Genomic DNA, 14556 nt, shown 5'->3' on the forward strand with positions numbered 1-14556 from the left:
CAATTACCTAGTCATTTCTTCTTCCAGAATTCTGGCTGGATTTAGCATTAACAAGGAAAAATTCACTAAATAAAAACAAAACAAAACAAAAATAAGACATTTTTGAAAGGCACTGCCAGGCTTTAAAAATCTTTTTTCTCTTTCCTTTTCACTCTCAAGTCACTCTTTTCATTTGACTCATGTAAAGGGCCCAAGGGTTTAGGTGCATTTAGGGTCCAGTTGGGGGAAGTTAAGCCCTCCCATGTTCAGCCCCCTTCCTAGAGGTCTTGGGCCTTTAAGCAAAGCAGCTTCCTAAGGCAGCAGAGAGGAGCTGATGAAGGGCATACAGAAGGCAGAGGAGGAAAAAAGAAATGGTCCACATAGAAAACACAAGATTTAAGGGGCACTTTTTTCTTAGAGGCGCAAAGCACTTTCCAGATACTTGCTTCTTTTGATTTTACTTTACTATATGTGTGTGTGTTTCCCTTACATGCTTCCTCACGACGTAAGTTAATAGAAAGGCTGAATTACATTCATTGCAAAGGAAGAAAAGTTAAAGAAAAGAAAGATAGCTGAGTTGCTCAAAGACAAGTCAGTGGGTCACTGGCAATCAGTCACCATCCTGCATTCCCTGTCCTGGTTATCAGCAGTCCTGTATTTTGGTATTTTTAAAGCAGTATTAACTGGAAGGAAATTGTCTTTTAATTTGAACTAACTTGATAAAAATGTCCACGTGCCTTTTCTGGTTTACATGTTTTCGTAATAGCTAGGATTTATTGAGCATTTATTATATGCCAGGCATTGTTCTGAACACTTTACATGCATTACTTCGTTTAAGTTTCACAGCAACTCTATGAGGTAGGACTATTTCATAAATTCCCATTTTACAGATGAAGAAACTGAAGCACAAGGAGATAAAGTAACTTACCCAAAGTCACACAGCTAGCAAGTAGGCTGAGAGTCCTAACACTATACCATACAGCTCCTGACACTATACTACAGTGATTGATTCATGTGGTAATGACTTATATTCACTTTTTCAAAAACACAAAGTGAAAAAATAAAAAGAAAGCAGCCCACATCTATTGCATTCACAAAATAATAGGATAAAATGTCACCACAGCATTGATGAGAAAACACACCAGGGTAGGCATTTCCCATTTACCATGATGCTAGGAGAGAAACTAGTCTTTGTTCTAGACTTAGATCATGTTTTCTGGGTGCTGTGTTATCATTCTTATCTTCCTCCAAAGGAAAATAAGGTAGAAATTTATTTCAGGCATGTGTCCCTGACGGTGGCATAATTTTTCCCTCAGGATTGTTCTTTCTACGGATGTTCATAGTGAAGGGTTTCTGCTAGCTCTTTATCAGTTACTAGATCCTTGAGGAATCAGACCGTATTTTACTTCTGTTCTTAGCCGTTCAGTTTTGCATGCTCATTTCCTTCCTGAGTTCATAAATCTGACACCTTTGATATGCCACATTGGAACCGTGTTTCGAATTAGAGGCAGACAAGCTATCCTAAAGCTGTGGTATTTGTAGAAACCATTGTTCAAAACCACAGGAAACCTGCAAATATATGTGTACCTGGCTATTTTTTCCCCCTGAATGTAGAAATCAGGTGAAATCCTAAAATGAGTTTTACTCTCCTCCAACACCAATATTACAACTCAGATTGACCCTCCCTCCGAGGAAATAAGAATCTACAAACATTCCAAGTTTGACCTGCTCCTTTCTCAGAGTCCCAGGCCAAGAATGGCAATCTAATTCTGGGTTAGTAACCGTAGGAGCCCCAAAAGCCCTCAGGAAACCAAGAGTTTCTGCTGCCTGACGACAAAGGTGAGGCAAACATGTGTTGACGTCTCGTTCCTGGAAGAGTCATGGAACGAAATCTGGAATTCTAGACCTGGAAATCTCATGGAATTAGTTCTGGAAAAGGCCTCGACCTGGTCTTCTCTGATGCAACCTATTAGGCTTCAGTCTCCTAAACAGTCTTTAAGTAGTTATGTGGCTGAATGCTTCGCAATGCTGTCTGCCTGTTAGAATCCCGTGGGGAGCGTGAAAAAATGTAGATGCCCAGGCTCCATCCAAGACCAGCTGAATCAGAACCTCTGGCTGAGTCTAGATCATAATTCTAAAAAGTGTCCCCAACTGATTCTAATGCTCCAGGATGGAGAACTCCTACTCTAGTCCGCCTGAAGGCCTCCCATAATGAGGAAATGGGGAATTCTAGAAGCCGCCTATTCATTTTAGAGAGCTCCCATATAATTCATCCATTTTATAGATGGAGAAACAGAATCTTAGAGTGGTTGTTTCATTTCCAAGTTCTTACAGCTAGTTTTCCCCCAATATTTATGCTCCAGACACTTGACATAAATTGTCTCACTGAATTCTATCAGTAAGTCTACCTTTCAAAGGTGAGAACAGTAGGGATTATAGAGGTTAAGTAATTTGCCCAAAGTCATAAGCTGGTAGGGGCCTAAATAATAAATGGGTACCTTAAGGATTACATGGGGAGACATTACATAAGGTCACTTTGAGTCTCAAAGTAAATCAGTGTCTGCCTTCCTTGATTCTGCCTAGGACTTCTTTTATTATATAGAAACACTCAGCACAGGACAGAGTTGGTGCATGTTCAGGCAGCTTTGGCAGTGTGGGTAATTAACTAAGGTAACTGGGGCTCAAAACTGCCTTTTCCTCTCATCTATGTGGCAATGCAAGGGCACGCAGGGTATATTGATTTCTCCACAGAATCTCCTACATTATTACAGTCACGTAGACCTGGCATAAAATATCAGGTTCCTAATACTCTGCAGAAAAACTGTTTCCTATGACTTCATTCTTAAGGTTTGGATGAGGAATGTTTTATGCATAGTTTCTGTGCAATTGAGTCATTGTGAGGGAACAACCTTGTCACGGAGCCTTTATTCTGTTGACAAGGATGGGCTCTGTTCACAGTAAGTCACCGTCAGGCCCTCTTGTAATTAAACCTTTTTTTCTTCTAACATTCCCTTCTCATTTGGCTCCCATTTAGTCTAGCTGGCCAAGAATCCAGCGATTCTAAAGAATAGACTCTAAATAAACATCATCTCTATGAGATGAGCTAGCGAGCTCAGCCAAGTACAGCTGAATACTCTATCTACTCTCAATCCCCAGGATTTTTGCTAAACTCTACAAATGTAAACATACCAATGAGCTCTCTGAGTATGAAATATAACAACTTCATCTTCTCCAAAGAGGCACGGGAATATTATTTGTACACACTACTAAAGAGTGGACATTGGAATTAATAACATTTGAGGGACTTCCCATTCCAAACCCTCCAAGACAGCTAATATGCCTAATGACAAATGTGGCTATAGAGGACCAAGTGTCATTTAATTTGGAGGCCACTGAAACTAAGTTGGCAACTCGGGTGAGTTTATCACTCCAGCTATTACAGGTCTGTAAGTGACTTGCTCGTGCCAGTCCCCAGAGAGACCTTGAATTTAGCCCTGGGCACAGTACATGGCACCTGTCTGCCATTCCAGCTTCAAAGCGATATGGTTGCATAATTAGAAACACAGAAAAGATAAGCAAACTGTTCCAAATAAGAAAGTTGTGGAATTACTCTGGTGTTAGCAAAACCAAAAATAGGCCGAATAAAACCGAACCAAATGCCAACTCTCCTGTGATAAGAGCACTGCATCAGATTTTTAAAAAAATTTAATTGTGATAATATACACAAAACCATCTTAACCATTTTAAGTGTATAGTTAAGTAGTATTAAATATATTCATGCTGTTGTACAATCAATCTCCAGAAATTTTTCATCTTCCCCCAACTGAAACTATGCCCATTAAACAACAACTCCCCATTTTCTCCTCCCCCAAGCCTGCTACCACTATCTTACTTTCTGTTTCTGTGAATTTGGCTACTATAGACACCTCATATAAGTGGAATAATACAATAATTGTCTTTTTGTGACAGGCTTTTTTCACTTAGCATAATGTCCTCAAGGTTCAACCATGTGGTAGCAGGTGTCCGAACTTCCTTATTAAGGCTGAATAATATTCCCTTGTATGTATATAACACATTTTGTTTATCCACTCATTCGTTAATCTGATTTTTTAAAATCCTGAGTTGAAACCAATTTTTTATTGATGCGTTCGAATATAGGCATCATCCTCCTGTATGTGTGTGTGTGTGTCTTATAGATCTATAGATCTTATAAGAAGTAAAAGGAAAACAAATAGAAAATTCCTCATTTCCTTGAAGGCTTTTTAAACTATCCTATCGTACTCCAATTTTACCTTTATGGTGTTTGTGTTGAAGTTTTGGCCACTGGTCAAGAACAAGTCATCCATTTAAAACTTTCCCAAACATATTTTTTTAAAGGAGAAAGTTATTTACATTGGCAGTATAATGTATATGGTCATGAGCACGGCTGGGATAGCAGAAAGACCTGGGTTTGAATTCTGCCCTAATACTGTATAATTTGGACAAGCCTCAGTGTCTTCATGTGTCACAGAAAATATTACCTACTCTGTGGGACGGTTCTTGTGAGGCTTAAGTGAAATAAGACCTAGCACATGATACACACAATGAAAGGTTACTATTATTGGTGTTATTTTTATTATAAAGAGGTTCTTCTCAGAGACAATAGTACTGGAGAGGAAATAAACTATTTTTGTAGGAGATTGATTTAACTTTTGAAGGATGCTTTTACTAGACTTCTAAAAGGCATTAATATTCATCAATATTTATGTAAAGTACAGCTTTTTTTCCTGTTGTATAAATTAAGCAATCATGTTCTCTTAGGTAATTACAATTAAGCCCTACAATGCTAAGCAAATATGTAGTTCTCAATCCGTGAACACTGAAAACTCTTACTGAGTGTCATCTAAATTATAGAGTCCACTTTTTCTCAGATATCTTTACTATGAAAGCTGCCTTTCCTTTATCAGTTGTCTTCCTTCTATTCCACCATCTGTGTGCCAGTAAAGCTTCACTCGGTCTTCTCCAGCCTAGTGCTCACAGGTCTCTTGGGAGGAACTGAGCTATCATGCTTCATAGAAAGCATGAACATCTTCCTTTCAATGTTAAATCTGGCTAATATGAAAATAACTTTGTCCATTGAAACCACACTCCAATGCTGTTGACACTGCCTCTCACACAGATGACATTAACGTATGGGACTCCTTTGGCTCTTCAGTAATTATAGTCCTTTGAGTGAGTTTCAAAGCACATCATTCTCACATCGAGTCCATTCAGTCTTTAGCATTCTATCAAGTAACAGTCAACCTCGTTGATCCAAAACTTAGAGACAGAAAGTGGGCCTAATTTTAGCAAAAAGGATGGGGGAAGATAAAAAAACAAAACCAGAAACAGACCTACAAGCTGAGCATAGCTAAGAAGTACCACCACGCAAACATGTATTCTGAAGCTCATCAGTAATCACTAATGGGATGGACACTGCACAGACATACTCTGTTATAGTTCCACCGTCCTCACGTAGACTGACTTCCTTACTTTATTTAAATGCAAAACTTTCTGGAGATGGGTATTTCCTTATTCTATATTTAAAATCAAATAGCATACACCTATTGGTTGAAATTTAAATGAGTATTTGAGGAAGTTTTCTGAGAATGTTACAACCCCTTCTGTGATATCTGGAGTCACCCAGATGTCCGAACCATGAAGCAAGCAGATGATGAACAGAAAAATCAATTTCTATTCTTCCACTCAGTTAAACATATATATATATATATATATATATATATAATACATATATATTTTTTAAATAGAGAAATGCTTACCTGGAAAGGAGAAGTTTCCTCCAATATTAACAAATCTGTCAGTCATTTCTCCAAATACTATCATCATGAGGGGGAGACCTGACCCATGAGTTATGGCCATGATAGTGCCAAAGGACATAAATAATTTATCCTGCCAATCAGAATATCGAAACTAAAAAAGAAAAAAGAAAAGAAAAGATAAGAATACTTAGCTTGTGTAACAGGATTTCTCTTTTTTCACAATGATATGTTCTTCAGATTTTTATTTAATGTCATTACTTTTGTAACGGTTGCAAATAAAGGTATTAGGGAAGAAAGAATTTCAATCCAGTCACTGACAGATTAATTTCATGATTCTATTTATTTTGAATTCTGTGAGGAAATCAATCTAACTCCATTTAATCACTATCTTATTTGGATAAGTGCAATATAATCAGAAGGGACGAAGGTTTGGTTCCATTAAGAAATATTGTTTGGGGGCTTCCCTGGTGGCGCAGTGGTTGAGAGTCTGCCTGCCGATGCAGGGGACACGGGTTTGTGCCCCAGTCCGGGAAGATCCCACATGCCGCGGAGCGGCTGGGCCCATAAGCCATGGCCCCTGAGCCTGCGCGTCCGGAGCCTGTGCTCCGCAATGGGAGAGGCCACAACAGTGAGAGGCCCGCGTATCGAGAAAAAAAAAAAAAAAAAGAAATATTGTTTGATTTTCCAGAGCTCCTGAGGTAGTGAATTAAGAGCAGCTAGGGGTAGACATCATTTACATACACACACATAACATGTCCTTTAAAAAGACATTCAGGGCTTCCCCGGTGGCATAGTGGTTAAGAATCTGCCTGCCAATGTCGGGGACATGGGTTCAAGCCCCGGTCTGGGAAGATCCCACATGCCACGGAGCAACTAAGCCCATGCGCCACAACTACTGAGCCCATGTGCCACAACTACTGAAGCCCGTGCTCTGCAACAAGGGAAGCCACCACACTGAGAAGCCCACGCACTGCAACAAAGAGTAACCCCCGCTCACCGCAACTAGAGAAAGCCCGTGCGCAGCAACGAAGACCCAACGCAGCCAAAAATAAATAAAAAAAAATTAAAAAGAAAGACATGCAGAATAGTTCAAAGGGAGAATTATAAAGGGGTTGGGGGGAACAGATCCTCTGGGTTTTGACGATAAGATCCCTTTAAGAGGTTTAAGTTAGCTTTTAGAAGGCAGCTCCACAGTGAAGTGCAACAAACATTAAGGAATGCTTGAGTGTGTGCTTTAGGGAAGTCTTGCTCATGGAGATGACGCTCATTGTAGAATCTTGAAAGGTAAGGGGGAATTAGCTGAAGAAGAAATGGGGAGTGCAGAGGAAGTGGAGGATGTTGAGGCTTAGAACAGCAGGGGAACTAGAAACCACACGAGCGCTCAGGTGACTCCACACAGTGGAATTCCTGAGTGCACAGTACAAAGCGAGGAAGACGATACTAGAGAAAGGTCTAAAAGGCCTGGTGGGCCACACCAACAATCTTGGACTTAGTACCACCTATAGAGGAGAGGGGTGATACCAGTTGTTACAGTGAAGTGCACAACACCCAAGAACTAACCAGCCAATCAGTGTCATAATACTCCAAAACACTTTGTCCCCCGCCATCTTTGTTAGTCCTCTCCAATTTCTCACTTTTTCTCACCATTTCCGATTGACTGAACTATGGCTCTCTCTTTGTTCTTCTTTCCTCCTCTGCCTTCTGGACTACATCTTCCGTCTATAAGTTTTCCATTTCTATACCTTCCTCTCTCTCCCTTGCATCTTTCTTGTCTTTTTAACCTTTCCTTCTGCCCATTTCCCTCACCCCACCCCCTTTGGGGGACAAGGATCAGTAATCAGGAGAATGGATGATGAGGCAGGCTTGGTGGAGTGGGATCCCTGAGAGTGCAGGCTGAGTCAGACGGGGTCACTATGCAGGGGCACCCTGAGGTCAAAAGCACAAGGTGGGGAGTGAGGGGTGTGTGTGCAAACTGTTCTCAAAGAGTTCCAAGGGTTCAGTCTGGGAGACCACATTCCATCATCAAGCACGTAGGGCAAGCAAGAGTGCTGAAAGAGACAAAGGGTCAGAAGCCAGGTGGGGCCTGGAATGGAACAAGGGGAGCAGGTAAAGTCAAGGACAAGTGGGGAAGGGCCCCTAAAACTGCTACAAAAGGGACCAGTGTCCCCAAGGTTCGTTTTATGGCTCCTGGGGAAGGGAGATAGAGCACCCGGGTCTATGGGCCACAGTTCAAGCACAGGAGCAGGTTGTCATATAACGTTCCTTTAGTGAACATTTATGTGAAACTGAGGAATGTTTTAAGTGCTTTTCATGGTACATCTGAAACTCATATCATGTAATATGTTAATTGTACCTCAATTTTAAAAGTTTTTCATATTAATTAAATAAAACTTTGTCCCCAAGCTTCAATTTAAAACTCCATGAATTTCACAGCAATACACCCTAAGTAAACCTAGACCTGTTTTCAGTGATTTTTCAACAAAAGAATGCATTCTAACTCCTATTAAAAAACAGTTTTGTCCTGAACCTCTAGCAGAACAACAGCAAAAAAATCTATGCAGAGGGTGAAAAAGATTACACTTAAATTTAACTTAAGGTTAAACTTTTAGATTCAAATGACTGTTTCTACTTTAAGGTTAGTGACATTTTGTTTTCTCTAGGAGGCAGATTTAAAACTTGTGCACTGGATTTCCCTGGTGGCACAGTGGTTAAGAATCTGCCTGCCAATGCAGGGGACACAGGAAGATCCCACATGCCGCAGGGCAACTAAGCCTGTGCACCACAACTACTGAGCCTGCGCTCTAGAGCCCGCGAGTCACAAGTACTGAAGCTCACGCGCCTAGAGCCTGTGCTCCACAACAAGAGAAGCCACCCCAATGAAGAGTAAGTAGCCCCCACTCGCAGCAACTAGAGAAAGCCCATGCGCAGCAACGAAGATCCAACGCAGCCAAAAATAGATAAAAATAAATGAATAAATAAATAAAAATAAAACCTATGCATTAAAACCAGATTTAGTTTCACAGACAATTTATTCTCTAAAGTACTAAATTGAAAAAATGTTACCCTTACTGAGACTTTTAAACAAAAACATCACAAGCGTAAGGGAGAAGAGAATGAACAGGGGCTTTATGGCGACATGAGACGAATGCAGCAATGCTCCAGAGTGTGGACGTTTTGGTGTCCTCTCATCCTTTCCTTAATAAGTTGGAGGTTTCAGCTGACATGCCGCTTAATACCAACATCTCTGCTATCAAAAAATGGCCGTCATAGTTTGAAACACATCATATTCACCAACAGTGGGCAAACACTTTCATGGGTCCCCTCTCTAAGACATATTACAAATGAAAAACAGATTCGACTTCTTCCAAAAGTATGCTGGCTTGCCTTGGACCAGCAGAAAACCACTGAGACTTGTTGTAAACATATCTGAGTCCGTAATAGTAACTCCATATTTAATCAATTTTCCTGGAAGCCAACGTGAACATAATAAATTTCTTAATCATTTACAATTTTCTGTAGTTAACAATCTCTTTATATGCAAGCTTATTTTAAACTAAATTTGGGTTTTATTGTGAAACAAGTGCTGAGATGCATTTTCCTGAAATTGGTTGGTTTGTATGCTGCTACGAACACAAGTCCTATTTTCGATTTCCCAGTACACCAGTTAGCGCTGCTCTCACGGCCAGCCTATCCCTACCTCTTTTATCATCCGTATTGAGAATGTGGGCCATTAACTACGATGAGCCAATCCAGGACAGCACAGGTGCAGCAGGGAAAACCTATTGCTGCCGGTAGACAGTCTTAAACTACTGCTATAACTATGGATCCAAGACATCAAATTTAAATGAAGGCAGGAATTATTCATATTTAATATTTCACAGCTTACCAATGTTAACGGTCCAATCAAATTTACTTTCTTCGTTTTCTCCTTATCTTGTTTGCTGTAAAAAAATATAATTGACTGAATTTAAAAACTGTTACAAAATATTTCAACTGAATATAAATTTGAGTAGTTATCATATTCAATATTATATATATATTTAACATCTTTATTGGAGTATAATTGCTTTACAATGTTGTGTTACTTTCTGCTGTATAACAAAGTGAATCAGCTGTATGCATATATATATCCCCATATCTCCTCCCTCTTGCATCTCCCTCCCACCCTCCCTATCCCACCCCTCTAGGTGGTCACAAAGCACCGAGCTGATCTCCCTGTGCTACGCGGCTGCTTCCCGCTAGCTATCTATTTTACATCTGGTAGTGTATATATGTCAGTGCTACTCTATTACTTTGTCCCAGCCTCCTCTCCCCCCCTGCCCCCATGTCTTCAAGTCCATTCTCTACATCTGCATCTTTACTCCTGTCCTGCCCCTACGTTCATCAGAACCATTTTTTTTTAAGATTCCATATATATGCGTTAGCATATAGTATTTGTTTTTCTCTTTCTGACTTACTTCACTCTATAGGACAGACTCTAGGTCCACCCACCTCACTACAAATAACTCAATTTTGTTTCTTTTTATGGCCGAGTAATATTCCATTGTATATACGTGCCACATCTTCTTTATCCATTCATCTGTTGATGGACACTTAGGTTGCTTCCATGTCCTGGCTATTGTAAATAGAGCTGCAGTGAACATTGTGGTACATGTCTCTCTTTGAATTATGGTTTTCTCAGGGTATCAACATTATACTTTCAAATATAAAATAGTGATGTCCACAAATTGTCGAAATTATCCAGTTTCAACTGCAAGGCAATCACCAAGTGCAAAGGCAACCATCCAAGTTACTATAGGAATCTCTGGATAACCAGGAGATGGTCACCTGTCTTGCAGAGCTCACGCCCAGAGGGAAAATGACTATGTTAACAATGTCCTCCAGACCAATTAATCCTTCACTTGCTAAAATCATACATATTGATCTAAAATTAGTAAAGGCCAGGACTTCCCTGGTGGCGCAGTGGTTAAGAATCTGCCTGCCAACGCAGGGGACACGGGTTTGAGCCCTGGTCACGAAAGATCCCACATGACACGGAGCAACTAAGCCCGTGCACCACAACTACTGAGCCTGAGCTCTAGAGCCCGCGAGGCACAACTACTGAAGCCCGTGTGCCACAACTATTGAAGCCCATGCACCTAGAGCCCATGCTCCGCAACAAGAGAAGCCACCGCAATGAGAAGCCTGCACACCGCAACGAAGAATAGCCTCTGCTCGCCGCAACTAAAGAAAGCCCGCGCGCAGCAACGAAGACCCAACGCAGCCAAAACTAAATAAAATTAAATTTAAAAATTTATATTAAATAAATACATAATAAAAAAAATTAGTAAAGGCCACCCTTCCGAATGATTACAGGGAGTGGTGTCAGGAAATCCTGTCAACCCTGCGTTCAAAATACATCTAGAATTCAACCACTGCTCACCAATTTTATGGCTATCCCAATAGCCAGGAGAACTCCCGCCTTGTTTCTCCACTTCCACTTATGCCCACTTTAGTCTTTCCTCAACACAGCAGTCAGTCATCATTTAAGAACTCAAGTCACGTGGTTGCCAAGGGTTGTGGGGAGAGGGATGGATTGGGAGTTTGCGGTTAGCAGACGCCAACTATTACATATAGGATGGATAAACCACAAGGTCCTACTGTAGGGCACAGGGAACTGTATTCAATATCCTGTGATAAACCATAATGGAAAAGAATAAAAAAAGAATGCATATATATGCATAACTGAATCAATTTGCTGTACAGCAGAAATTAACACAACATTGTAAATCAACTAGACTTCCATAACACAGATTTTTAAAAAACTCTCAATTCGTATCATGCTACTTGTCTGCTCAAAGACTTACAATGGCTTCCACTTTTCTCAGAGTAAAAGCCAAATCCTTACACTCGTCTCTAGGGCCCCACATGATGTTTCCTTGTCACCTCTCTGACCACAGGGCCCACTCCCACTGCTGCTTGCTCCGCTCCAGCCACCCTGGTGTCTCTGTTGTCGCTGCTCTGTGAACATTCCAGACATGCTCCCATCGCAGGGCCTTTACTACCTCTGCCAGGAATGGTCTCCCTCACATGCTACACGCCTCTCTCATTTCTTTCAAGTTCTTGCTCAGATACTGCCTTCTCAATAAGACTGCCCTTAACCACCCTACTTAAAACTGCAAGCGACTTCCTTTTTGCACTCCTGATTTCTTTAGCCTTGATTAATGCTTTTCCATAGCATTCATTACCTTCTAACATTTGCTGTAGTTTACACATTCAGCATATGTATTATTTATATCTATCTTCCATACAATAAATGCAAACTCTAGGAGAGCTGACTTTTTTTTTAAACCTAAGATGCATTTATTTAGCTTAAATGTCCAGGTAGGTGACAAAGTTTTACTCATAGGACTCGATCCCAAATTATCTAGAACATTCACTAAAATCAAAGGACAGACATCTGCAATGAAATACGTTCAAAAGAATGTGCCATAGGCAATAACAGCATGATTGGAACAAGCATGTAACTAACTCTCAATTTGCCCTAGATAACTGAAGTGAGCTGAACTTCTTTAACGTATAAGCTTTAGTCTGCTTTTTATCAAAATTTGTCTTGGGCTTCCCTGGTGGTGCAGTGGTTGAGGGTCCGCCTGCCAATGCAGGGGACACGAGTTTGTGCCCCGGTCCGGGAGGATCCCGCATGCCGTGGAGCGGCTGGGCCCGTGAGCCATGGCCGCTGGGCCTGCGTGTCCGGAGCCTGTGCTCTGCAACAGGAGAGGCCACAGCAGTGAGAGGCCTGCGTACCGCAAAAAAAAAAAAAAAAAAAAAAAAAAAAAAAAAAAATTGTCTCCTTACACTTAATTTCATAATCTTACAGTTTCAACTTATTCTTAGCTTTTTGTATTTCTCTTTTGAACTGTCTTCTTTCCAACACGAGGCCGTGAGCTCCACTTCTGAGACCTTCCTCGGGTTCTGCATCTTTTGCAGGAAAACCCCCTCTGTACACTCATCAGATGTTCAGCCAGTGCAATACCTAAATAGCCCTCTTCCAGAAAATGCCATCTATTTATAGATTCACAGTCAATCCCAGTCTAAACTGTCAGCTGACGAAACCCACATTTTTCTAGTAGAAATAATATCAATTATTTTCTAGCAGAAATAACACCAATTTTATGTGGCACGCCAAATTGTCTATGAATGAATACCATGGTACGTAGAAGGAATAAGGCAAGATCACTGTATGAAAACGTTAACAGACAAACATAATGCCTCCGTTGAGCCACCAGATAGGCATGTTTTCCGTTGACTAATCAGGTCCCCTGCAGCTTGAGGACACACTACAGAACATGATAAAATTTGTCCCTCGGGGTGATCACTGGATGACACAGGTCAATTAGCTCTGGGTGGCTTGGCATGAACTCAGAGACCACAGCCGCCTCATAAACTGAGGCTGAAGGCGAAAGTGATTCACTATTCCCACGGTGAAAGCGGGACAATGACACCATGGCATTGGCTGGTTTGCTCCTGCCCCTACTAAGGTCCGTGAAGTGTGGGCAGCAAGGGCCTTTGGGAACCCAAGAGCCATCACAGGAAGGAAGACGTTCAAGAAAGAGGTTTCCCCCTTGCATCGGAACAAACATTTCTTTGGAAGCACAGGTTAGGAAGAATGAGGCTGCTCCAGGGCCCCCTCCCCCCTTCACCACCCACAGGGGAGAAAGAGGGAACAGCCCGGCGCTGGGAGGAGGGGGGTGGGATGGGTAAAATGAGGAGGAAGAGGAAGAACGAGGGCGAGGAAGGAGGTTTCTGCTTCCCTACGCTTGTTTCAAAAGCACAGCCATCAACGACAGATGGCTGATGCTCTGCAAGCATAAAAGATCAAATGATGTTTATGAAAGACTTTTCGGAAAAGTTTTGAGTTACGTAACGCAAGGAATGTTATGCCACACATATTCATCGAATCACCCTGCACAAAGAGAAGCGGGCACTTTGAAACACATCCTCTTCTTCCTGAGCCTGTTGCAAAAGAAGCCTCAGTGACATTCCTTGGGTAAGGTCAGAACCTCAGACAAGACTCTACGGAAGCTCCAGAACAAAGGCCAAAGTCATCATCAGATTTTCTCAACTTCTCCCCTCAGCCAGATTTGGCCCTGCTGATCCACGTGTCGCAGGAAAGCGGCGGCTGCGGGCTATGTACCTGTTGCTGCTGCCACGTTCAAATTCGTCCTCCGTTTTCTGGGGGATCCGGACTGTTGCGAGCCTTCCCGCCTCTAGATCCATCTCAGCCTAGGGAGAAACCACAGTCTCAGGTCCAAGAACACCCACCCACTGCGGGGAGGTCGACCAGCCTCCTCGCAGAACCTGCCCGAGGGATCGGGACCGGCTGACAGCTCGCGGGGCCCGGGGACGCCGCGTGGACGTCGCGCTGCCGCCGCCCGGAGCCCACTGTCCCCGGAGTCCCCCGGTCGGAGCCGGCGCGCCCAAGCTCCCCTCACCTGGGACCTCGCGCGTCTCTGGCCGACCTGCTGGGCGCACCAGGGCTGCGGCCGCGGGGCCTGGACTTTGTTCGCCGCGGCCTCGCCCCCGCCCACCCCCACGCGTTGGGCCGGGCGAGGGCCCCCGGGCCGCAGGAGCCGCTCCCGCCGCCCGCCCGGCTCACACGCTGCGGACCAAGCGCGGAGAAGGGCCCGGCATGCCGCCCTCGCCACCGGAGGTGCCCCGCCGGCCGCCGCCCACCCGGGCGAGCAGCCAGCCCCGGGCCAGCTGCACCAGCTGCTGCTGATAAGCCCTCGACCAGCCCGGG

The 14556-nt window shown here is 42.8% G+C and overlaps 1 protein-coding gene across 1 annotated transcript in view; it reads right to left on the reverse strand.

Moving 5' to 3' along the window:
- Positions 1–14033, reverse strand: part of ABCB4 (ATP binding cassette subfamily B member 4) — a 71791-nt gene extending 57758 nt beyond the window's left edge. Inside the window, exons 1-4 of the mRNA XM_060107461.1 lie at positions 13951–14033; positions 9664–9718; positions 5778–5928; positions 8–65 (exon numbers count right to left, since the gene is read on the reverse strand). Coding sequence (XP_059963444.1) covers positions 8–65; positions 5778–5928; positions 9664–9718; positions 13951–14033 — 347 coding nt within the window. The remainder of the gene's footprint in view (positions 1–7; positions 66–5777; positions 5929–9663; positions 9719–13950) is intronic.
- Positions 14034–14556: the final 523 nt, after the last annotated feature.

The sequence above is a fragment of the Mesoplodon densirostris genome, chromosome 9, assembly GCF_025265405.1.
Source record: "Mesoplodon densirostris isolate mMesDen1 chromosome 9, mMesDen1 primary haplotype, whole genome shotgun sequence".
Classification (NCBI taxonomy): Eukaryota; Metazoa; Chordata; class Mammalia; order Artiodactyla; family Ziphiidae; genus Mesoplodon; species Mesoplodon densirostris.